This window comes from Hyperoodon ampullatus (assembly GCF_949752795.1).
Source record: "Hyperoodon ampullatus genome assembly, chromosome: 1".
NCBI classification, from domain to species: Eukaryota; Metazoa; Chordata; class Mammalia; order Artiodactyla; family Ziphiidae; genus Hyperoodon; species Hyperoodon ampullatus.
In genome coordinates, this window is record NC_136914.1 from 183,518,543 (window position 1) to 183,543,358 (window position 24,816).

A 24,816-nucleotide genomic window follows, 5' to 3' on the forward strand; every position below is an offset into this window, starting at 1 on the left:
AATCATTACAGAAGAGCACAAGAAGGAAAGAAAGCATTTCATAATCCAGCCTCTTTGCATATATGCATATTTATGCAATTTTCCATACATTGATGAGCATTATAATCAAGTCTGTTGCTTCTTTCTTTTGCTCACCTGTGCCCCAGCCAGTTCCATCCCAATGTTCCCAACCTGGTGACTTGTGTCCTTCTGCGACTCCCCATGCCCACAAGAGTATCTGGTCACATCTATGGTGGGCCCTTTCCTTGCATTCAGTTGACATAGATGAGATCGTATAATCTCTACCCTGTATCTTGCTTTCTGCTGTTAACTCATTGTGGAACCCCCTCCAGGTCAGCTGGGATAGATCTAGTTTATTGGTTGTAAAGGTGGCGTAATAGTCCATGGTCTGGACATAAAAGGTCTCTGGAGGACAGGCTGCTTCAGAGGTGCCTGAGAGTGGTGAACAGGGCTCTTAGCTCCGCTTACTTCTCCATCACTTGTCCCTTTACCTTTTGCATCAGTTTCTGAAGAATAGGCCTTCTTTCTGATAACAGGCTGGGAACTCCTTTGGAGGAGAGGTGCCCCAGAGGCTGGGAGACTGGTGAGGCATGAACTTTGGAGCCAGAAGGCCTGGCTCGAACCTCAGCTCTGCCGCTGACTACCCCTGTGTCTTGGTTTCCTTATCTGCTTAAAATGATCTGTAGCACTAGTGCCTGCCTACTCAGAGGGTTGTAGTGACAGTTACATAAATAAAGGTAGGTCTTGGTCTGAAACCCCGATGGCCAAATGTTTCAGAATTCGGAATTTTTAGGATTTTAGCAGTGTGTACATTTCATTATGTGACACCTCTCTCCCCCTCCCTGGGTCTGGGGCAACACAATATTTTACACTCAAATATGTTAGTATTTCTGCAGTGAAACATATGCATTTCATACTAAGTGAGAGAAAGCCTCTTAAATAGCCTCTCCTATTGGTTCAGAGCAAGCTTTGCTGCCAATGAATTTGCTACAAATTTTTGATAAATCTAAGAGCTTTAGAATTTTTTAGATTTCAGAATCCAGGGTAAGGGATTGTGGAGGCAAACCCTTGTGATAGCCTTGGCGATTAACATCTGGCAAAACTAACTGCTATTATGCCCACGGCACCTAATGCCTGGTTCATGGCTGACTCAAAGTATTGTTTGCTGAGGGCTTGTCTGCCTTCCCCTTGGGGGCCCCTGTGCAGCCTCCCCCGTTCATGGACCCACACCTCATCCTGGCCTGGGTGTGGTTTCCTGCTGTCTGCATACCAGCTCCCACAGTGTGGCAGTGGCCTGGTGCCTTGAGAAAGCAGATGCAGCCAGGAATGGGGAGAGATGAAGCTCTGTCTCTGCCTGCTTCTCCCCCAAACTGCTCCCCTCTCCATCATCTTTGGTGGAGACAAGAACCCCGGGGCACACAAAGGGAGCATCTCAGGACTGGCACAGTTCCTGAACCCCATGGTCCCCCCTTGGCAGCCTCAGCTTCCAGCTCATCTCACAGCCTCACTTGCCTGGGCTCTGCTGGCGTTTTGATTTGGGGCTGGGCAAGACGCTGGGGTGGGGAGCCCAGTATGCTATCCCAAGGCAGGTCCTCCTCAGAGCCAGGAAGTTCTCAAGGGTATCTTGGGGAGTGGAGCCCTTTCTGCCCACTGTGGTCAGCCCTCTCCAGGACTGGCAGGAAGCCCTAAGTTCCTATGTTTCCTGTCTACCTGGCAAAGCCTTCAGCAGGACACTCAAGGCAGAGCTGCCTTCTCCTCCTAGAGCTTTGGTGGTGCCACCCAGGAAATCCTCCCTGAGCCCTGACTGCTGAGGGTAGAGCTGCCCGGGAAGAGAACAGGTCCCCTCAGCCTACCTGGATGGCAATGGGGACAATCTTGTTGGCCAGATTCTTGTACAGCAAGCAGATGGGAGCAGCCAGAAACTGCAGAGTGCAGGGGTCTGTTTTGTTGACATCGATGCCATCCAACAGCTTAAAGTCCACGAGGAAGATGTTCCCCAGCTGTAAGAGGCAAGAGGAAATACATCCAAGTCAGTTGCAGCCTGAGATGGACCCAGCAATGAGGCGCAGAGGGAGGGAAAGAGGGCTCTGCCTGCCCTGGCAACTCAGTGGAGTTCTGAATTTTATAAAGTTCTTGGTCCTCTAACTCAAAGGCTGACTGACATCAGTTTTCACAGGTTGCGGTGGGCTCAGTAAGATGAAGGGATGGCAGGGGCTCTCCTGCACTTGCTGTACCCGAAGTCTGCCTGACCCTCGTGAAGGATGTTGAAAGATCACCCGGAGTGACAGGGTTTAAGAAGAAGAAAGAAGACAGAGTTTAGATGAAATAGATGAGAGAAGTCAAATGCCAAGAGTGATGCTGCAGGACTCCGCTTACAGAGAGGTCAAAGCTGGGTAAACTCAGTGTCAGAGTCAGGACCAGGGTCACCCTTGGGAGGAGAGACGGAAAGGGGGCAGGTTCGCAGGTGGGAGGCTCTGAGGGGTGGGGTCTACAAAAGCAGGCATCCACCGCGTCAGGAGGGGGTCGTCAGGGCGGGGGGAGGTCTTTAGAGGTGGGTCTTCAGGGGTGAGGCGGTCTACAAGGGCAGGGGGGAGTCTGCAAGGGTTGTGTGTGCTCTGTGTCCTGGTCTGAGGCTGGTGGCACAGCGAGGTAAGGTGCAAAGTCATTGAGCTTGCTGCCACTCCTGATTCGTGCCCTTTTCCGTGGATATCATACTTCAGTATAAAACAAATATGTACCTGGGATTTGGGGAATGTAGAAAGCCGCCCACCCCAGACTACACTTGAGTCCCCTAGAGGGAGCTTAAGCTGAGGGCTGCAAGGGCTCCTTTCGCCAGGGCTGGAAGAGTTCGGGTGGAGGACAAGCGGCGCTTCTTCTAAAGCTTTTTGTGTTTTAAGCTAGAAATGGAGGCAGGGGGTGCGGTCCGGCTGGGGAAGGGGGTTGGGTCTACAGTACGGTGGACACTGGTCAACAGGTGCTCAAGTCAGTTGCACGTCCACGACTCTGCCTACAGAGGGCGCGCGGTGGCCACTGAGCAAGCGCTTGAGGGGACCAAGGCACTAGACAAGCTCAAAGCCTGGCCATCATCTTCCTCCTTTTTTCAGACACAGAGGACCCTGGCAGTTGTCTGACACCAGTGGTGAGCTCTGAGCAGTCTGCTCGAGATGCATTCAGGGCACGAGTGGGATGGGGTCGGGGAAGGAGGGGATGGTGCCCTCGGCCAGCCAGGGCAGAGGGAAGTGGGGAGAGGCTGCTTCCAGGAGAGCAAGTGATGGCCCCTTGGGACACCTTGGCCAGAAGTTGGAGACACTCGGCCCGGTGGGTCACAGGGTTGGCTGGGCTTCTGTGATGGGCTGGACAAATGGCCTTTCAGAGCGGATGTGGCCATCAGTGACCACTGTGCAGAAGAAATGGCTGCCAATCAAATCTTGAGCGGACCCAGGTTGTTTAACTTGATGAATGAAAGGCTAAAGGGAGGCCCTGGGAACCAGGGGGCCTGGGATTTGGGTCTGCCTATGGGGCATTTCTCTGTTATTCCAGGCCACCTCCTCTCTCTGGGCCTCAGTTTCATCCTTCTGGAAAGTGAGAGCGCCAACCCTATCTCTCAGTTGATATTCTGGGTTCTGTAAAAGATGCTGGTGGTCTTGCTTGTCTGGTATTCCTGTCCTCTCCTTTTGGTCGACATAGTCCAGTCTCCTGGCCATAGCACTTGGTTCAGGGAATTATCTCACAATTCAAGCTGGACCCATGACACTTGCTGGAAGTGTTGGGAAACAGGGACTTTCTTTCTGCGATTGGGTAATGTTTGCTAAAATGGTGGAAGGTAAGTCTGAAGCTGTTGGTGGTCACCTTTACCTCCACAAAAGGACACCTTCCTAAGAAAAAAATCCAACAGAGGCAGAGAATTGAGAAATGGAGAAATGATGCCAATGGATTATCTGAACCTTGGACCCAGCTATGCCTGAGCTAGTTGCTTTGCTTCTCCTTTTTTAAAAAAATATTTACTTATTTGGTTGCACCAGGTCTTAGTTGCGGCACGTGGGCTCCTTAGTTGTGGCATGCGAACTCTTAGTTGAGACATGCATGTGGGATCTAGTTCCCTGACCAGGGATCGAACCCAGGCCCCCAGCACTGGGAGCATATTGTCTTATCCACTGTGCCACCAGGGAAGTCCCCTCGCTTTGCTTCTTGCTGTTGCCTCAACCAATGCATTTCTTATGATTTTTGTGACTTGAAACTACAAAATCCTAATATAAAGTCTAAGAACTAAAACACTCTTGAAGAGTTGTGACGGTGACTCAAAAACAACAGGGGTAGAATTTCTCTATTCATGTTGCAAAAAAAATAATTGCATAGGTAAAGATTAAAAAAAAAAAACTTAGGAGTTTTAGTAGGCCACAAACTTAATGTAGATCATAAGATGCTGCCAAAGAGAAGTAGCAGAAATGACTGTGGGAATTCGGAACCATATTGTAGGGGATGGAGCGATGTACGTGTAAGAGATGGGTGGTGTGTGTGTAAGACTCCAGTCAACGGTGGCTATTGGATTATTGCTTCACCACCAAAACCACAGCTGAGCATCAAGACCGTAACTCAAAGGAAAGATGACCATTGTGGTGGCAAGGACTCCTGAGTGGAGGCTGTCCCCTGCCAGGGTGGCTGGATGCACAGATGGCTGCTCAGTCCCTTCCAGTTCTAGGATTCTCTGGCTTTTAAGGTTCAGTGATTCTCTGATTTGAAGTTTGAAACCAACAGCACTGAATCAATGTTACTACCTCCAGCAATTAAATCTACAGGGGAGAACTGCTGTGTGTGCCTGTCTACGTGGGGACAGGTTGTCACCTGTCCACATGACCCGGTTGGGCAGGAGCCCTGCCTGGGGACTTCAGCTGGGCAGGTGGCCCTCCAGAGTCAGGTGGGCAGGGTGTGAGGGCTGGGAGGTCTGTCCACAGAGGGCACTGACCATTGCTCTCTTTCTGGGGCCCCATGGTGAGCTGAGCAAGCAAGACAGGGTGACTGGAAACAGTAGAAGGCCACCTAGACACCTAGGGCAGGTGGCAGGAGGCCTGGTCATCCTGGCTCTAGTGGGAATGGGCCAACTGATGGGAGACTAAGGCCAGTTCCCAGAGCCTCAAGCTCCTGGCATGGAAGGCGGCTGACACTGAGTCCCACCAGAGGAGGAGGTTTGAAGCCCTTTCTGTCTCAAGACTACAATAGTCTTGGAACTGGAGAGGGCTGACCCTGCAGACGAGGGCCAGGAGAAGGGTTGGGGAGAGGGTGAGGACAGAAGCAGAAGACCAACACTTCAATTAAGAAGTCAAAAGTTGCATCCGTTTTCTCCTTTTTTTTTTTTTTTTTTTTTTTTGATGCAAGGCTTGCTTTTTTCTCCGGTTTCTTCACCTTTGCAAGGTGGGTAACAATTGATGGTCCTGTGTGTAAAGCATCTCTCACAATGCCTGGCCCACAACAGGCCCTTAGTTAGAGGGAGCTCTTTTAATTATGATATTGATATTGAAAATATTGATATTATGCTCTAAGACCTGAGCATCACGGAGAAATATCACTCTCAATTCCTCCACCTATGCTGGACAAGACAGTTTTCATAAATGCTCAGGAGAAGGAAAAGGTCACTTCACTGAGGGCAGCCTATCTTGCCATCAGCCAGACAGATGAGCCTGGAGGTAGCAGCCTGGGGGCCAGCGAGCAATGGCCAGCAAGAAGTGGTTTCTGCCCAACAGAGTATGACCTGGCCATCTGAGCTGAGCCTCTGGCCTGGGCCACCGTCTCCAGCCAACCGGGTTCTACCTCAATCTCCTGCTCCAAGGTGAGCTGCCGCTCCAGGCTGCACTCCACCATCTCTGTGGTAACCGGAAGATTCTCTGGCAGCTTCACGCAGCGCTGGATCAACACAGGGTTGCAGCCGTTCAGGAACTGGTAGCCAAACATTAAGTCTTCTTGCCAGTGATTCATAACCTGCTCTATGGAGGAGAGAATTGCAGCTCAGCCTGAGTTCTGAGCCGGGCTGAGGTCTTCCTGATGCTAGTGGAGGGCCAGAGTCCTTGCCAGGTCCCCTCTTCCAGGCACTCAGTGGACAGCCCACCATGCCCAACTGCTTGACCACTAGGTCAGGCCATGGCACCACCCCATCCTCCCTGAGCTGGCCCTTAGTGGCTCAGAAGGTTCCTGGGGAACCCCTCTCTCAAGCACAAAAACAAAAATAGACAAATGGGATTGCATCAAACTAAAAAGCTTTCTGCACAGCAAAGGAAACAATCAACAGAGTGAAAAGACAACCTACGGAATAGGGGAAAATATGTGCAAACCATATATCTGATAAAAGTTTAATCTTCAAAATATATAAGGAACTCCTACAACTCAACAGCAAAAACACCAATAACCCAATTAAAAAATGGCCAAAGGATTTGAACAGACATTTCTCTGAAGAAGACATACAGATGGCCAGCAGGTATAGGAAAGAATGCTCAACATCACTAGTCACCAGTGAAATGCAAATCAAAACCACAGTGAGATAGCACCTCACACCTGTCAGGATTCTATTATTAAAAAAAAAAAGACAAGTGTTGGTGAGGCCATGGAGAAGTTGGAGCCCTTGTGCACAGTTGGTGGGAATTCAGGATGCACAGCTGCTATGGAAGACAGTGTGGAGTTTCCTCAAAAAGTTAAAAATAGAACTGCCTTGGGGCTTCCCTGGTGGCGCAGTGGTTGAGAGTCCGCCTGCCGATGCAGGGGACACGGGTTCGTGCCCCGGTCCGGGAAGATCCCACATGCTGCGGAGCGGCTAGGCCCATGAGCCATGGCCACTGAGCCTGCACATCCGGAGCCTGTGCTCCGCAACGGGAGAGGCCACAACAGTGAGAGGCCCGCGTACCGCAAAAAAAAAAAAAAAGAACTGCCACATGATCCAGCAATCCCACTTCTGGGTATTTATCCCAAAGAATTGAAATCAGGATCTTGAAAAGATATCTGCATCCCCATGTTCCTTGCAGCACAATTCATAACAGCCAAGATGTGGAAACCACCTAAATGCTCATCTACAGAGGGATGAATAAAGAAAACGTGGTGTATACATACAATGGAATACTATTCAGCCTTTAAAAAGATGGACATTCACAATATGTGACAGCATGGATGAACCTGGAGGACATGATGCTAAGTGAAATAAACCAGTCACAGAAGGACAAGTATTGCATGGTTCCACTTATATGAAGCATCTGAATTAGTCAAGCTCAATAGAATCAAAGAGAAGCACAGTGTGGTGGTTGCTAGGGAGGGGTTGTGGGGAGTTACTAATCCATGCCGTGAAGTTTCACTTAAGCAAGATGAGTACGTTCTAGAGGTCTGCTGTACAACACTGTACCTATTGAAAAAAAAAAAAAAAAAAAGAACCCAGGTCCTTGTGCCCAGGAAGCAGGGGCCCTAGGATGAGGGAGAAGGAAAGGAGTGGGGGGCATCCTGGGGAGGAGTTTGTGAAGGCAGTTTTCCCCCTTGCTTGTTTCCTTAATGTTTCCTAATCTTTCTGTTGCTGTGTGGTCCTTCCTGTGCCATCCCTGGCAGTTATGATGCTACTGCTCTACCAAACACATCCTAGTCCAAAGGAACCCACTGTTGCTTTCATGTAAATGCTTAAAAAACAAGTTAACTCCTGCCTTTTTTCTGTTCAGAAGCATCATAAATGATTGATTTATTTAAAGAAAAAGTGTTGACATTTATGAGACTTTCGATGATGAAATGAGGTTGAGGGTGCTCAACACCGGACATCCAAGGGGGAGAAACCTCTGGCCATGAGGGTGATCCCCAGTGGAGCGTGCTGTGTGGGTACAGGCAGTGCTGGCCTGGGGGACAGGGAGGCCTCGTGCTGCAGTGGGTGGAGCAGCCCTTTCCCATGCCCAGGCAAGTCTCCTCAGCACCATGAGAGCCCCCAAAAGCACACTCACCAGAAATAGTGTTGCTGATCCTGCAGAAGATTTTCTCAAAGTCAGAGAAGTCGCTCCAGGAAGACTGGAACATGTGCATGAAGCGGTTGATGAACAGGTTCTCCATCCTGCAGACCGAGACACGGCGGCGCCCCTGCACGCTCTGGCCTCACCTGCCCCCTGCCAAGCCCCTTCGCACCCTGGTCTCATGGGGCCTCTAGGGGACTTGAACCCAGGACAGCTCCAAGAGGGCAGCTGATTGGCCTCGTGGAAACCAGGACAGAAACTGGCACCCATGCCCATGCTCTTCCTTCTGCATTCCCCCTAAGAAAGAGACCAGTCGCCTGCCCTCGACAGCAGTCTACAGTGCTCTCTTCCCATTCACACGGGCTCTGGTCTGTGCCTTCCTTCATTCATTCATCAAACTTTTTGGTGCCCCAAATTGATGCAAGCTTCCAGGGACAGGGCACCGTTATCTCCTATGTAGCTGCTCCCCCAAGTCTCCTGGATTTGGGGGGATAAGCAGTTTAGTGGAACTTAACCCTCACTTACTTTCTGCCTAACCTTGGCTCTTTGCCTGGTGCTGAGGAGGACATAGTTTCCAAATACTCATTACACAGGGAAGCAAAGTAACCCAGGACAGGAACTCGCTAAATTCAAAATGCAGGCTGCAGGCAATAAGGAGAGGGATCTGAGTGGCCTGAGCAACCCCGGGGACTTCCTGGAGGAGGTGGATGTGGGATGGGTCTGGGAAAGGTGGAAAAGGCGGGAAGAGGCTTCCCAGGCTTTCCTACATAACCCAAGCAAGGCACAGGATGGAGGTGTGGGTATTCTGGCCAGTGCTCATCGTGACAGCCTCTGCCTCAGTTTCCCTCTCTGGCTCACACAGAGCTGAGAGTGATGAGCAGTCACCCTGTTTCCTCCCCACCGTCAGTGCCCACTGCCCAGTCCTCCAGGGTTCAGGCCTCCCCACTGGCTCCATCTCTTTTATGTCCTGACTTGGAGGCCTTGGCATGCATGGTTCCCTCCCTCTGGAACGCCCTGTGCCCCTCTTTCTTCTCCTCCTGAGCATATGGGGTGAGTGTATCTGGAGGGCTTGTCTAGTGAACCCCACTCCTCCTTTGATCTCACGAAGCCACCCCTTCCCCACACCAGGTTGGGCCTTGTGATGTTACTTCCGCAGCACTGATAGCAGATTAAGTACAAACCCATTTATGCGAAAACCTGCCTGCTGCCTAAGCACCAGGAGGGCAAGGGTGGGTCTGCGTTGCTCCGTGAGGCCCAGGCTCCAGGTACTGGAGGGCTCAGGCAACCTTGTCATTGACTGAGAGGGGTAGTCGGGGGCTTGGGGCGGGGGACCTTGCCGGTGCTCCTCCAGTGGGCTTCCCACCTCCCCCCACGCAAGGGTGCCTCCCCCGGGAAGCAGCGCCAATGGTGAGGGCCCAGCACCCTCCTTTGCATTTACTCCTGCGGCAGTGGGCTGGCTGGGGGCTAAGCGTGTCACAGGAAGGTTTGGGAATCCCGAAGCCTCCTCACGCCTTCCCTGTCTCAGCAGAATCAAAGGACTGCGGTTTGGGTGTTTTGTCCAGAGTGAACCTGGCTGATGGGGACAGAGGGCTCTGTACAGCATCTCAGGGGAGCCACCTGTGAGCACGCGTGAGGGCAGCAAGTCCTAGTGACCAAAGACGGGGACTCTGCAGACAAGCAGGAGATGCTGGGGCTCCTCCTGGCCCTGCCAGGCATGGGAAAGGCACCTGATGCAGAAAATGACACACCTGCCTGAAGACTCCCCTGCCTCAACTTAGCAAATGCTTCTCTCCTCGGTACTGGCTGCCTGGGGACCTGGTAGCCCACACTGCTCGAGAGAGGGTCCAGGAGGCGGATGCCCTCTGTGAGTTGGAGGAACCAGCTGCTTGCGGGTTATTGAGATGCTGTGAGGCCTGGAAGGTGCTGGAGCACAGCCTGGGCCGTGGTGGCTGCACACAGTAGGTGCTTAGCGCCTCAGAGCTGGAGAAGAACGCTGGCATCATCCTGTCTGGTGTCATCATTACTTTTATCCCAGCCCCTCATGGGGAAGGAGGAGCTTTTACACACACACTTTTTTACACACATGCTTGTCACTGCTAGGTTGGCCTCCGGGAGTGCTCCCAGATGAGCTTCTACCAGCCATGCTACCTCTTTCCTTACCCAGCACCCCAACCCTCCTCCTCCACCTCCCTTGTTAACTGAGTGTCCTGGGACAGAAATCCTTGCTAAGGTGGAGGACCAAACCTCTAATGACCTCTGATGTCTGAGTGTGGAAAAGGACTTATTTCTGGGAGAAGAGGGGCCTTCCCAGCAGGCCTGTACAATCCTCACAGCCCTGAGGATGGCCCAGCACCAGATGGTGCCCGGGAAAGAGGTCCTGGACCCCAGGGCATCTTGTGGGGAACTGGGAGTGAGTCAGTCCCATGTGGGTCACGGTCTCCCTGGCTGGGTCTCTTTGACCTCAAAACAGAAGGTTGGCACCGAACACAGGGTGGGGTGTGCAGTACTCAGAGGAAGCCACAGATCCAGGAAGAAGTGGAGTTAAGAGGAAAATATGTGAAAGTCATCTAGAGGCAAAATATTGCTACATACTTACAGACAACTGGATCTTAGGGACTTTGAAAATCTGTTATCACACAAAGAGGAACCTGTGGCCAGCGAGGGCACCTAACTCATCTGAGGTCACACAGCCAGGTAACAACATGGTCAGGTAATGGCACAGCCAGGTAACAACAGAACCGGGTAAAGACACAGCCAGACGGGAGTGCATACTGAGCCGCTTGCTGGCCTGGGCTGGGCACCCGCTGTTGGCCCTGTACCGGCAGAGGCGGGACCTCCTGTTTCCTCCGCTTCACCTGCCCCTTTCCTTCTTCTAACAGCTTCTCCATTTCCCAGTTCATGGTTTTGCTCTTTGGGGTGGGAGGCAAAGCTTACTGAGGAGGGCCCGCCTTGTTCCAGGTGGAGCAGGTGACTTGGAGGAAACTCGCCGGTTACGCAGAAGTGGTGCAGAAACGGAACTGTCCCAAGGTGGAGGTTCCGGGGGAAGGGCTCTGATGATCTCATCTCTGAGTTTCAGTTTTCTGCAGTAAACGCTGGCCTGGGTCTGGGTTGGATCAGGGACCTTCAGTGCAGAAGGGCCACCAGGCACAGGGTGGGTGCTCTTTCCCTGTCAGACCACTAGGGGGCCGGACCAGGGGGTCTAGGAGCCATCAGCTCCTGTGCTGGGATCTGGACACAAGAATCCTGGGTGGGGCTGGGAGTCCATATGCAAGGCCAGAGAGGGCAGCTGAGATGGATGCAGGTCAGCACAGAGTGTTAAGGGCCTGGCCGAAGATCCCAGCTCCATCTCTTCCCAGCCATATGGCCTTGGGCAAATCCCTAACCTTCTGTGCCTCAGTTTCCTCATCCATGAAATGGGTACAATAATTGTCCCTGCCTCACAGGGCTGACATGATATATAGAAAGCATTGATTTGTAAAATGAGTTCAACAAATATTAGCGACTAGTACCATGATTACCACTTACTGTTAATATTAACGTCTGCAGCCTTAAACCGTGGTGTTCTGGAGGGACCAGTGGACAAGTTCACGGCACAGAACTTTGCCCTCTCCCTCCTGGGGTCCTTCTGCTTAATTCACTCATCCCTTTCTTCCTTCACACTCAGTTCACCTAAGAATCTTCGCGTCTGGCTCCCCTTTACTTCCTCTCCTCTCTGCCCTCCTTAAGTGCTCTCACCCAGGGCACTGTGTGTCACATCTTAGTGGCTGTATCTAAACAGTCAGCTCTAAACTCCCCTGATCTCGCTGAAGCATCTGACAACCAACCCCTTTTTCCTTGACACTAAAATGCTGACCCCCATGGACTTCATCCCTGCTTCAAACCCCCATGGTCCTGCACCCTCCACCCCCAGTAAAGGCTGGGATCCTTGCCCAGCTCTCTGCGTTGGCAGCCTCAGCCCCACTTCCCTACACAGGCCCCCACTCTGGTCCTCCTGGATCACGGAGTTCTCACCGCCCTGAAAGCCATCCCCTCCACTCTTCCAATCAGTGTGGTGAACTCCTATGCATCCTTTAAGACCCAGGTTGGGCTTCTCTCTTAGAAAGCTTTTTTCTGATGCTGCCTCCTCAGAGCTTCCTCCCTGCCTCAAGTTTTCCCAGTGCTCTTTTCCAAAGGAATATCTACCACATACTATCGTGATGAGCTGTCCATAGCTTGGTCTCCACTAGACTGTGAGCTTCTTGGAGCTGGGACCAAGGGACCACTTCTGATTCATCTCAGGCCCCCACCCCCAGGAGCTCAATTTGCATTTGTCAAAGGACAAGCAGCAGGTAGCCTCCTCTGGGCCAGCTCCCGTGGGGATGGAAGAAGCCCAGAAGAGCCAGCAAACAGGCAGGAACAGAGCCTGAGAAGGTAGCTCCCTGGCCAGTCTCCTTCCTTGGGCTCAGGAATGAGGACAAAGCCCTCCCAAGCATCCAGAATGGAGATACTAGATACTAGGTCTACACTGTGCTAGGCTTCACCGCAGCGGCACTGCCTACATGAGTTCGTTTAAATCTCATAACAATACTAGCAGTTAGGCAGCACAAGCCTCATTTTATAGGAAGGAAATGGGTCAAAAAACTTAAATAACTCTCCCAAGATGGCGCAGCTAGAGTCTGAAACAATCGCTGCTCTCCAGGCTCTAAATAAGGTGACCTTTTGCTTTTAAAGGGTAATTAGAGATGAGTTGATACTTGTTGCTATACTTTGAATAGATTAATAGGGTTTTTCCCCCAGGAAAGCAAAGTATAACCTTGCTACCCCGAGTGTGGTTGGTGGGCCAGCAGCATCAGCACCCCCAGAACATCATTAGAAATGCAGATTCTCAGGCCCCACTTCAGCCTTCCTTAATCAGAAACTCTAGGGGTGGGTCTCTAAGTCCGGATTTTAACAGGCCCTCCAGGGGATTCTGATGCAAGCTATAACTTGCGAACCATTACTGGAGAGGTTGCAATGTTTTCCAAATTAATTTAACTATAAAACAAACCCTTTTTAAAGGAAATATTACTTTATGGTTTGTGTTAACTTACACCTTTATTTTACGATCCATTTTTAACAAAAAACTGCTACTTTAGCAAATATAAGTAAAAATTTCCAGGTCTGTCTAACTTTTAGGTGGGAATTTTTTGCCCCCTACATTTTCCCCAACAAATTTATTTTCCAATGGGACACATCTCTGATTCTATAACAGAATTCAGCATAGGTAAATAGGGCTGATATACAGACATACAGGGATCGGTTAGAACAAGGAAGAGATGACTTTAACAATTACCAAGGAGATCCAAGGATTTGGGTAGCATTCGTGAAGTTAAAGGGGAGAATCCTATTTTCTGAGTGCTTTGGTGATGTGGAGCCTACTTGTTTCTGAGCTGGGGTGACAGTAGGAGGGTGTGGGGACTTCTTCCTGCAAAACTCCTGGCTTTGGCTTCCAAAGTCAAGAGAACAAGCTCCCTTGGCTTCCCTGCTCCCGTGCCATCATCGCTCCCTCTCTTGCTCTCACCCAGCCTCAGAGGGCCTCACCCCAGCCCTCACCATGGGCAAGGAAGCCCATCTTTTCTCTCCAGCTTCCTGCTCTTCATCTTGGGGCCCTGCTCTTTCCTTCTCTATGCCACCAGCTCCTTTCAAAGAGCTCCCATCCATGTAATTTTGTTTGACTTCACGCAAGCAGTGGGTGACTGGTCTGTGGGGCTGGAGCAGGGGTGGGAAGAGTTATTGCCTTCAGACCACACTCTTCTCCCTGTCCCCCGACAAATCCTCTATCTGGCCCTCGACTCCCTCTCCCCCATCCCTTGCAGGGCTCCCAACCTTGCTTGGCCTCAATGCTCCCTGAAGCCTCTCTGCTTAGCCCCGGGCCTACCCATCCCACTCTACCCTTGGCCTCACTATCGGAGGCCGGACAGGGCTCTGAACATCAACATGCCCCCAGACTGCACTCATCTTCCTCCTCACCACTTCTTGTCCAGCTTTCCTTTCTGATGACCACCCCACTCTGCCTATAAGCCAGATGCACAATGTCAAGGGTGCCTTGGGTTCTCCCCTCAGCCTCTCCCCATTTTGACCTGAATTTCAACTGGATCCCGGGACATCCATACCACATCCCGAAGTCCTCCCTACTCTCCCGTTCCCTGTCTTTGATCTTCCCCACTGCTGGGCTCGCTCATCTGACCCTCAAAGACTGCCAGGTCAAGCTTCTACAATGTGACTCTGAGTTCCCTCACCTCTCCCTGTTTCTCATCCAACACTGCAAATCCAGACACCAAGGAGAAGGATGCCCCTCCAAGGAGCTGCCCCCCACCCCGATCTCATCTGATGGGAAATGTCCGGTGGGTGAGGACCCAAGCACCCTGGTCTGGCCACCTCTCCCGAACTCAGTCACATTTCTGCACTGTTCTCCTCTACTGGGAAGGAAGCTCTCTTTCTCAATTTCCTTTGAAGAGAACGTTCCCTTACCAGTCCCGCCAACCTCCTGCAATCAAAGCTCCAGGCTGCAAACGGTGAGTGGTGATTAAACAAATAAGCTGCTCTTCCTTTGATGACAACATGAAATTTCACCACCCACTTGGTTGTGTGAGTAGGCCCAGCCACACCCAACCTTCACAAGTGATGCTCCCTTGCCAGAGCATCCTAAGTCCTCCTTCTCCAGGCTTCCAACCATCTGGTTAGCTGCAAGGCCAGGCTAGGTGTCCTTCTGCTGTGAAGCCTTCCTGGACCCCATAATGAGATAACACCAAACAGAGGAAGGGTCCCTCTAAGAGCCCTTGAGGGCAGGGGTCGATCTGAGGGAGCAGGTGCTCAGCAGGTGATGATGGAGAAGTGGGTCCTGGCTGGCCTGACCTCATTACTAGGAATGAATGAAGACGAATGCTGTCTTTAGGGAGAACCTTCTCTGTGCAGGGTTGACATATGTGGTTCCTTAATATTCTCACAGCAGCCTGGAGTGGGAGCTATGGTCTCATTTTTTAGATGAAGACACCAAGGCTCAGAGAAGTTCACCAGCTTCCTTAGGCTCACCTTCCACTGGCCCAGAGCCCTCTCCCATGAATCCCTCATCTTCCGGGGGGGGGGTCCCTCTGAACTGCTTCCCTGAGGCCCAGTCCCCTTGACTCAGGCTGCATCCTCCTCAAATGCAGAGGCTGTGTCTCTTCTCTTCTTCTTAGGACCTCATGGTCCTTGGTTCACTGTGCCAACAGAGCTGGTGCTCAGCTGACCACCCCAGCTGGGCTGTGCCAGGTGGGGCTGAGGGTCCATCTCAGGATTTCTTTGCTCTGGTCCTGCCAAATAGGTTGCAGCTCAAGGGGACAAGTAACATGAAAGATGTGGAGAAAGATGGGCTATGGTATTGCTGGAGAGATGGTGGCCTGTGTGGCCCATACTGGGCAGCATAGGGGAGGAAGCCTCCCTCAGACCTGGGGCTTCTAGGAGCTTCTGGGAGAAGGGGCACCTTACTCCAGTCCTGAAAAATGATGAGTTGGACTTGGCCAGGCAAAGAAGGGAAAAAGAGCATTTGAGGCAGAGAAAACAGTGAGGCAAAGACAAGGGGACACAAAGACCCCCAGCTCTGGACATACATGGCTGGGGTGTCCTGTGCATCTGGGGGCAAGAGAAAAGGCTGGGCAGAGACCCCTGTAGTTGGGGTAATCACTGAAGGATTTTAGGTAGGGGAGTCAAAGAATTATATATGCTTTGTAGAAGGAGCCTCCAACAAACTCTACATGTACTTGAGAATGAACTTCCAATTTCTGTGTGGGATGGCGCCTGGGGAAGCAGGTAGAAGAACGTTCCTGAACATTCTGGAGAGACATAGCGGAGCTGAGAAAGGAGGACATGCACACTGAGACCCAGGGGATGGACATGATCCCACATTCACCTGGATGGAGGATGAGGCCAAGGGAGGCATCAGGGCCAGTGGTTTCAATCCTGGTTGCGCATTAGAATCCCCCAAGGAGCTTTTAAAATATACTCATGCCTGTGCTGCAAATGCTGGCTTAACAGCCTGGCTGCGGCGAGGTGGCATGGAGTCTTAATATTAAATGCACAGTCAGGACTGAGAACCACTGATCTAGGATGCTGTTGGCTATGATGGGGATACATGAGAAGGAAAAGGTAAGTGTGTGATTGTGTGTGTGTGTGTGTGTGTGTGTGAAGTGAGGGCCTGTGAGGTGGTCACAAAGGCCACACTCAATTCATTTTGACAGGGTTTACTGAGCACCTATCCTGTGGCAGCTGCTGTGCTGGGATCCTGAGATAAAAGATGACAATGACCTAAGGAACACTGAGAAGACATAAGAAAGGCACAGCCTGGCTTTCACTCCACCATCCCTCCATCCACCATCCACTATCCATCCCTCCACTCACCATCCATCCATCCATCCATCCACTCCCCCGCCATTACTAAGCAGAGGGAGCACTACTCCCCCAAAGCAGTATCATCTCCTCTGACCTTGCTGCCTCTCTATCATTATCATTTTCTCTCCAAACTGCCCCTTTTACAAGGGCCTTCTGTCCTTCTTGTGTCATCCTGGTCTGGGCTCTGCTCTCCTAAAGCCACAAGGCTTTGACTCAATCATGCTAACCCCTGGGTAGGAAATGAGACATATGATTGCCCTGATGTTTCAGGGAGCCAGATGTTGGGTACCGCTGCATTACTAATCTAGTGGTTTGGTTTTAATTTTATTCTCCATTTGATCTCAATAGTAGCAGGGAAGAAAATCCCCAGTTTTGAACCCCAACAGACCTGGATTCAAATCCTAGTTTTGCCCATTCCTGCCAAAATGACCTTAGGCAAATTCCTTGACCTGGACCTGGCAGAGACTCCGTTTACTTACCTGGAGAAGGTTAAAAACAGTACCTATTTCCTGGGGTTGCTGTGAAGGTTACAACAGACAATTCTGTATAGAAAGCGCCCACACCTACAGCCTGGCACTTAGTAGAGGCTTATTAAGTGTCAGGCCCTTATTACTTCCTCCCTCCCATGGAGATGCAGCCTCAGGGAGACAAATGCATCCCAGTCTGTGTGATGTGAAGGGATTCCCTGCGGAGTCTGATTGTGAGGCTGTGTGTGTGTGTGTGTGTGTGTGTGTGTGTGTGTGTAGGGTTTTTCTCAAATGCTCCAAAGAGGAAGGCCTGAGGGTGTGATTTCCCACCCTTTCTTTACAGAAGTTAGACCAAATGAGGCAATTTCTTGAGTGGAGCAGCTATGCAACTAAGCAAATGCTGCCACAGGAGCTAACTGGGTTAGTGCTTCTCTACCTGTCTGCCTCCTGGTTATGCCAACCCAAGGCCAGGGCCCACCCTGGGAGACTCTCACCCTGGTGGTAGGGGGTGCTGAATCTCCTCAGGGCCGTCCAAGGCTTGGTCAGGTTGCATGACCACGGATTTAGGTTTTTCCAAATTTGCATGATTGTGAGAATTCCCTAAAGTATCCGAGTACAGATTCAAATGCCCCTCCACTAGCCCTGAGGTAGGGCTGGGGCTCCATGTTGGTAATGAGCACCCAGGGAGTCTTTGAAAACCGTGTAATAATTCAGCTGCCAAGGAGGAGCCCAGAACTCGGATCTCTGCTGTTTATTCGCAGGGGCTACTGGGCAAGGTATTGTACTTCCTTATCCCACATATTCCTCAACTGCAGAATGGGGATACGATTTGTGCCTGCCTCGTGGGGTTGTAGTGAAAGACCAACGGGGATGCTTGTAAGTGATCAGCACAGGCATGCTGGTCATTATGACTGCAATGCCCTGCCAGCTGGGTGACAGCCTGGACACTGTCTACCCTTGAACTGGCCCAAGGGGAGATGAGCTGTGGATGAGGATGGGGCACTCAAAGTAAAGACCTCCACTCGAGGCTGAAAACAGCTGTTTGGTGTCTGGAGTCCTACAGTCTGTAAATTTGTTTAGATACAGGTTTCCCTGTGATTTGATTGTGCATTAAGGATCCATGCTATTGCCGAGATATAATCAAACGATTTGGGAAGAGTTGCTTGGCTGAACTGATCCCCCAGCCCAAGGCCACCACAAGGGGAGGAATGAGGGTTCCATCTCCGGTCCCAGCTGCTGGAGGGCTGCCCAGCATCCTCGAGCTCTTGAACACTTACGCTTTGGAGTAGTTCAGAACAAAGTCTACTCCCTTCTCACTATCGAACTGGATATCTCGGGGTAAATCCTTGTGGCATTTGGCATCGATACTCAAGGGGAAGCCAGGGTTCCACTCCATCCATCTGAGTGTGAAAAGGAAGGAGAAGAAAACTGGGTTAAATGTCTAGCTTTTGGGCTGGCCCCTCAGGCTGAAGGCTGCCTGTGTGGTCTGAGGATGTGCCCATAAGGTCACCATGTTTTAGCTGAGCGTGTGCCTCGCGAGGTACTGGGATGCCTCCCAAGGTCTGGTGTCCCCCCACTTTGCTGTGCCCTGAGTCTCACAGTGGGAAGCCTGAGGTTCCCTAAACCTGAAGCTGGGCTTACAGCAGAGGGGTGGTGAATGGTAGGTGCATACCAGTGTGTACAGAGAGCATCAGAAGACCTCATTTATTTGAGGTGACATTCAAGGGAGATGTCTCCCCAGCACAGAGCTGCCTTGCTGGTCACTGGAGGTGGAGGTGGTTAAGGTTGCCCCATCACACTTGATCTAGACATCCAACATCCTACCAGCTTGGTCATCACCCCTGTATTGTGTGTGGTGGTCGAGGGAAAGGGGACAGCGGTCATGCCTTCCCAAAGGGGGCACAAGTCAGCAGGGAGGTTGGGTGAGGACCTCTGGGCACAGACTGATGCCAATAGCAGGTTCAGAGATTGTTATAATCAAAACAGCTCCCTGGGACTTCCCCGGTGGCACAGTGGTTAAGAATCCGCCTGCCAATGCAGGGAACACGGGTTTGAGCCCTGGTCCGGGAAGATCCCACATGCCACAGAGCAACTAAGCCCGTGCACTGCAACTACTGAGCCTGCGCTCTAGAGTCCGCGAGACACAACTACTGAGCCCACGTGCCACAACTACTGAAGCCCGCATGCCTAGAGTCTGTGCTCCGCAACAAGAGAAGCCACTGCAATGGAGAAGCCCGTGCACCGCAAAGAAGAGTGGCCCCCGCTTGCCGCAACTAGAGAAAGCCTGCACGCAGCAAAGAAGACCCAATGCAGCCAAAAATAAATAAATAAAACAGATAAATTAAAAAAAGAAAAAAAAAACCCAGCTCCCCTCAAAGGCAGGCCGTGCACTCTATCCCACCAAAATTTTTAGAGCCTGGTGTCCTTAAAATTTATCCTGTAGCACTGGGCATTTAAGTTTGTTTTTTTAAATTTTACTTTTCTTTTTGTTTATTGAAAAACCTAACCAAACCAAATCAAACCAAAAATCTGTTAGTTTCTTTTAGGGTGGGGAGAATGATCTTTTATTTATTTAAATGATCTTACATTTGTTTAAAAACCAAAATTTACATTCTGGGATTTCAGCTTTTCCATTTGTTTTCCTCTTTTTTTTTTTTTTTTTTTTTTTGCAGTACGCGGGCCTCTCACTGTTGTGGCCTCTCCCGTTGCAGAGCACAGGCTCTGGACTCGCAGTCTCAGCGGCCATGGCTCACAGGCCTAGCCGCTCCGCGGCATGTGGGATGTTCCCAGACCGGGGCACGAACCTGTGTCCCCTGCAGTGGCAGGCGGACTCTCAACCACTGTGCCACCAGGGAAGCCCGTATTCCTTTTTAATCTAATCTCTCTTATAAGAGGGAAGTAAAACACTGAGAGTTTAGGTCATTAAAAAGTCTTAGGACATGGAAGCAACCTGAATGTCCAACAACAGAAGAATGGATAAAGAAGATGTGGTCCATCCATACAATGGAATATTACTCAGCCATAAAAAGAACAAAATAGTGCCATTTGCAGCAACACGGATGGACCTAGAGATTGTCATACTGAGTGAAATAAGTCAGACACAGAAAGACAAATATCATATGATGGCGCTTATATGTGGAATCTAAAAAAAAAGGTACAAATGAACTTATTTACAAACAGAAGTAGAGTCATGGATATAGAAAACAAACTTATGGTTACCAGGGGATGGGGGGGAGGGATAAGTTGGGAGATTGGGATCGACATAAACACACTATTATATATAAAATATATAACTAATAAGAACCTGCTGTATAGCACAGGGAACTCTACTCAGTACTCTGTACTGGCCTATTTGGGAAAAGAATCTAAAAAAAAAAAAAAAGGAGTGGATATAGGTATATGTATAACTGATTCACTTTGCTGTACACCTGAAACTAACACAACATTGTAAATCAACTATACTCTAATAATTATTTTTTAAAAGTCTTAAGGCCCTTTAATATCATCTTGTACTTTTACTGTCACAAAAATTCCACAATGTTTTTTGAGGTATCCTGTTGGCCCAGTAAGCCTCTCATTAGTATCATTAGAGGTGAACAGGAACTGGATATGATCACTCATATGATCACTCAAAATGCATTTTGAAAAGTGTCTTCTGTTGTATAGAACCTACATTTCTCGCTGTTAGTTTACTAACAACATTCTCTTTTCCTAGACATTAAAAAATACCTTCTATTTTTGTTGTCTGTGTTAACATCAATGCTGGATTAACATTAACCAGGGTAAAAATGTGGATGAATGCACAAATGTCAACTAATTTATTGACTTTTTCCCCTTTGTTTTAGAAAATGATTTAAGGATCTCCAATATATGTGTAAAATTGAGGCAGTCATCTGGTAGCCCCACTGGTATTAACTGTCGATTACTTAATTACTGTTGGTCAAATCAATTTAAATATTCCTAACCATCTTTTCCTAGCCACTGGGAAGTATGGCTCTAATTAATTTGAAGAGCTGAGTAGAGCTGGATTTTTTCAGTATGGAAGCACTGAACCCAGAGAGGAGAGATGGGCCAGCAAATGCATTCACGTTTTCTTAAGGGTAGAATTTACTTGGAGCACATTTCCTCAAGACCCCACTTTCCTGCTGACCCCCAGCCTCCAAAGTGCCCCAACTCAGGAGGTCAGGAGACAATGGCCTCTCACTGCATGGAGACAGCACAGTTCGCCAGCTAGTTTACTACTGGCACCTGAAACCAACATGTATGTTCCTTTCACTGCAGGCATTGTTGCCTGAGAGGCCTGACAGGCAGATCTGCACAAGGGCCAAAGGCCTTCATACCCACAGATAAATAGGCAAAGAAAAAAATCATACTCCATTGGGAAGACCAAATTGAACAACCAGGCAGAAGGAAGGAAGGAAGAAGCAGAAAAGACATTTAATTTTAAAAAGAGAGAAAGAGAGAGAGAGAGAGAGAGAGAGAGGGAGAGAATTCTTAAGGAGATGCAAGTAGAATCTAAAAAGACTTTCTGCAACCACAAAACATGATTTCGGAATTGAATATTCCATAGAAAAATGGAAAAAAAGAGTAATAGTCACTGTGAGATCTGATTGGTCTCCTGGAAGACAAAATCTGTTCATTCAATAACTAATTATTGAGTGCCTGCTATGTGCCAGACACTGCTCTGTGACAAATGGAAGGAAATGTAAAATACACAAAGAAGTGGAAGTCATGGAAGAAAACATAGGAGACATGAAAACCAGATACAGAAGATTTGATGTGAAGAGAGAGTTCCAGAGGAGAGACAGGGATACATGGAGAAGTAAAAACCAAAGAAATAGGAGAAAAACTTCCTTAAGCTGAAGGGACCTCAATTTTCCGAGTAAATCCTAGGCAGAAAAAGAAAGAAAGAAAAAAAAGACATTCCTAGATATATACTGATTAAATTGTAAAATGTCAAAGAGGAGAATGCTGTGGAGATGGAGTGGGGAGGAAGAAAGGGAAAGAGAGAGAGGAGAGATGGTTCCACAAACTCACAAGCTTCTGGGAAAAGGAAAATAACCAAACTATCACTAGGTTTCTCATTTGCCATACTGAAAATGGGGAGATAGTGTAAGGTGTTTACAGACTTTTTTTAGATAATCATTTAAGCCTCTTATATCAAGTATGGACTCAGACATTATATTACCTGCATATATTACCCACCCTTTCATATATTAATTGAACAAGTTCAGCCAAACAAAAATGACATTAGAATGAACCAAGAAGTTCCTAAATATAGTAAAGAGTGTTTATTAGAAAACAATAGCAAATATATTGAACAAATACAAATATCAAAGGCATTTTCTAAAAAATCAAGACCCAGAAAGGATGTTCATCCTTGGTACTGTTACTTTGTTTTGGCAATAAGAAAAAATTATCAGTGATGTAATAATGTAAACTAAGAGACAAAAGTATCATCATTTACATAATACGATCAAATAACTGGGCAATTAAAAAGACTCACTTAAAAATAGAGACAATATTGTACTTCCCTGGTGGCACGGTGGTTGGGAATCCGCCTGCTAATGCAGGGGACACGGGTTCGAGCCCTGGTCCAGGAGGATCCCACATACCGTGGAGCAGCTGGGCCCGTGCACCACAACTACTGAGCCTGCACTCTAGAGCCCGCGTGTCACAACTACTGAAGCCTGTGTGCCTAGAGCCCGTGCTCCACAACAAGAGAAGCCCCCACACCGTAACGAGGAGTAACCCCTGCTCGCCACAACTAGAGAAAGCCCGCACGCAGCAACCAAGACCCAACACAGCCATAAATAAATAAATAAATAAATTTAAAAAAATAGACAATAAAATAATTTAGTAAGGTGTCAATACAAAGTAAATATTAAATAATGAGTAATTATCTTTATCCTAGCAATATTCATTGGCAAAACGGAAAAACACCCTACTTAGAATGGCAAAAGCTATAGTTTCCCTTGGTATAAAGTGACCAGAAAGGTGAAAGAACTTCACGAAGAAAAAGTAGAAATTCTATTGAAGGACATCACACAAGCTCTAAATGGGTGGAAAGATGCAACATTATTAAAATGCCACTACAGGACACACGTGTAATTCAAAGCGATTCTCATCATGAAAAACTTTAAAAAGAACAGTAAGATAACATAATGCCCGTTCACATTTATTAGGAAGTTCTGATAACCAAAAGATGGCACTGGGCCATGGAGTAGAAAAACAGACCCAAGAAAATATGTGAATATAATATAAAACTAGCTAATATTTATCCAGTGCTTTTTATGTCTCAAATATTAGTCTATGTGTTTTCATGGTGTAACCTATTTAATTCTTTCCAAAATCCCTAGGAAGTGGTACTGTTATTTCCCAAATTTTACAGATGGGGGAATTGAGGCACAAAGAGATTACACAACTTTCACAGGACAGAGTGTGGCAGTTAAGTGGGAGCTGAGCCCAACACCGGCTGCAGAGCCCATGCACGGGGTCACCATGCCAGCTCCATGCGCTGTGGGTGTCATCCCAAAGCAGCAGGAGGAAATATTATGTAATAAATGATACCAGGGACATTTGACCCCCACTTCACATCATGTATAAAAATACATAGCCAATGAATTAAAAGCCTAAAGTTAAAAATAAAATTATAAAAATATTAGACAAAAATATGAGAATTTATGTAACACTGGGGTGGGGATGGCCTTCTTAAGCAAAGCAGGAAACCGAAAAGTTAGAAAGGAAAAGAATATATATATTAAGAAAGCAAAAAGCTAAAACCTGTGACAAAAGCAACTGAAGACAAATGATACACACTATACATATAACAAAGGGATACAATCTTAATATATAAAGAGCTGCTTTAAATTAATAATAAACCCACAGAAAAATAAAGCACATAAATAGGCAATGCAGAGGCTAAAGCTATTAGTGGTCAGGGGTATGCAGGTTAAGACAGCAGCGGCTTTTACTTAAGGATTCCTGGATTGTTAAAAATTTTAAAGATTGATGTTATCAGGTATTAGTGAATGTATGGGTTATAGTATATTTTTACATACTATTGGTGGGATTGAAAATTACTGTAAAGTTTTGGGAAGAGAATTTGGTCATTCTTTTTTTTTTTTAAAACATCTTTATTGGAGTATAATTGCTTTACAAATGTCTGTTAGTTTCTGCTTTATAACAAAGTGAATCAGCTATACATATACATATATCCCCATATCTCTTCCCTCTTGCGTCTCCCTCCCTCTCACCCTCCCTATACCACCCCTCTAGGCGGACACAAAGCACCGAGCTGATCTCCCTGTGCTATGCGGCTGCTTCCCACTAGCTATCTATTTTACATTTGGTAGTGTATATGTGTCCATGCCACTCTCTCACTTCATCCCAGCTTACCCTTGCCCCTCCCCATGTCCTCAAGTCCATTCTCTAAATCTGTGTCTTTATTCCTGTCCTGCTCCTAGGTTCTTCAGAAACCATTTTTAATTTTTTTTAGATTCCATATATATGTGTTAGCATACAGTATTTGTTTTTCTCTTTCTGACTTACTTCACTCTGTATGACAGTCTCTAGGTCCATCCACCTCACTACAAATAACTCAATTTCATTTCTTTCTATGGCTGAGTAATATTCCATTGTATATATGTGCCACATCTTCTTTATCCATTCATCTGTCGATGGACACTTAGTTTGCTTCCATGTGCTGGCTATTGTAAATAGAGCTGCAATGAACATTGTGGTACATGACTCTTTTTGAATTATGGTTTTATCAGGGTATATGCCCAGCAGTGGGATTGCTGGGTCATATGGTAGTTCTATTTTTAGTTTTTTAAGGAACCTCCATACTGTTCTCCATAGTGGCTGTATCAATTTACATTCCCACCAACAGTGCAAGAGGGCTCCCTTTTCTCCACACCCTCTCCAGCATTTATTGTTTGTAGATTTTTTGAGGATGGCCATTCTGACTGGAGTGAGGTGATACCTCATTGTAGTTTTGATGT

The 24,816-nt window shown here is 48.3% G+C and overlaps 1 protein-coding gene across 1 annotated transcript in view; it reads right to left on the reverse strand.

The window, feature by feature from the left end:
• The window catches only part of ALOX5 (arachidonate 5-lipoxygenase), a gene marked incomplete at both ends in the record, with an annotated part of 63,772 nt that overhangs the window by 9,758 nt on the left and 29,198 nt on the right, over window positions 1–24,816 (reverse strand). The window contains 4 exons of the mRNA XM_079711782.1: window positions 1,854–2,000; window positions 5,806–5,978; window positions 7,956–8,062; window positions 18,091–18,213. Of these exons, the coding sequence (XP_079567908.1) occupies window positions 1,854–2,000; window positions 5,806–5,978; window positions 7,956–8,062; window positions 18,091–18,213 (550 nt within the window). The remainder of the gene's footprint in view (window positions 1–1,853; window positions 2,001–5,805; window positions 5,979–7,955; window positions 8,063–18,090; window positions 18,214–24,816) is intronic.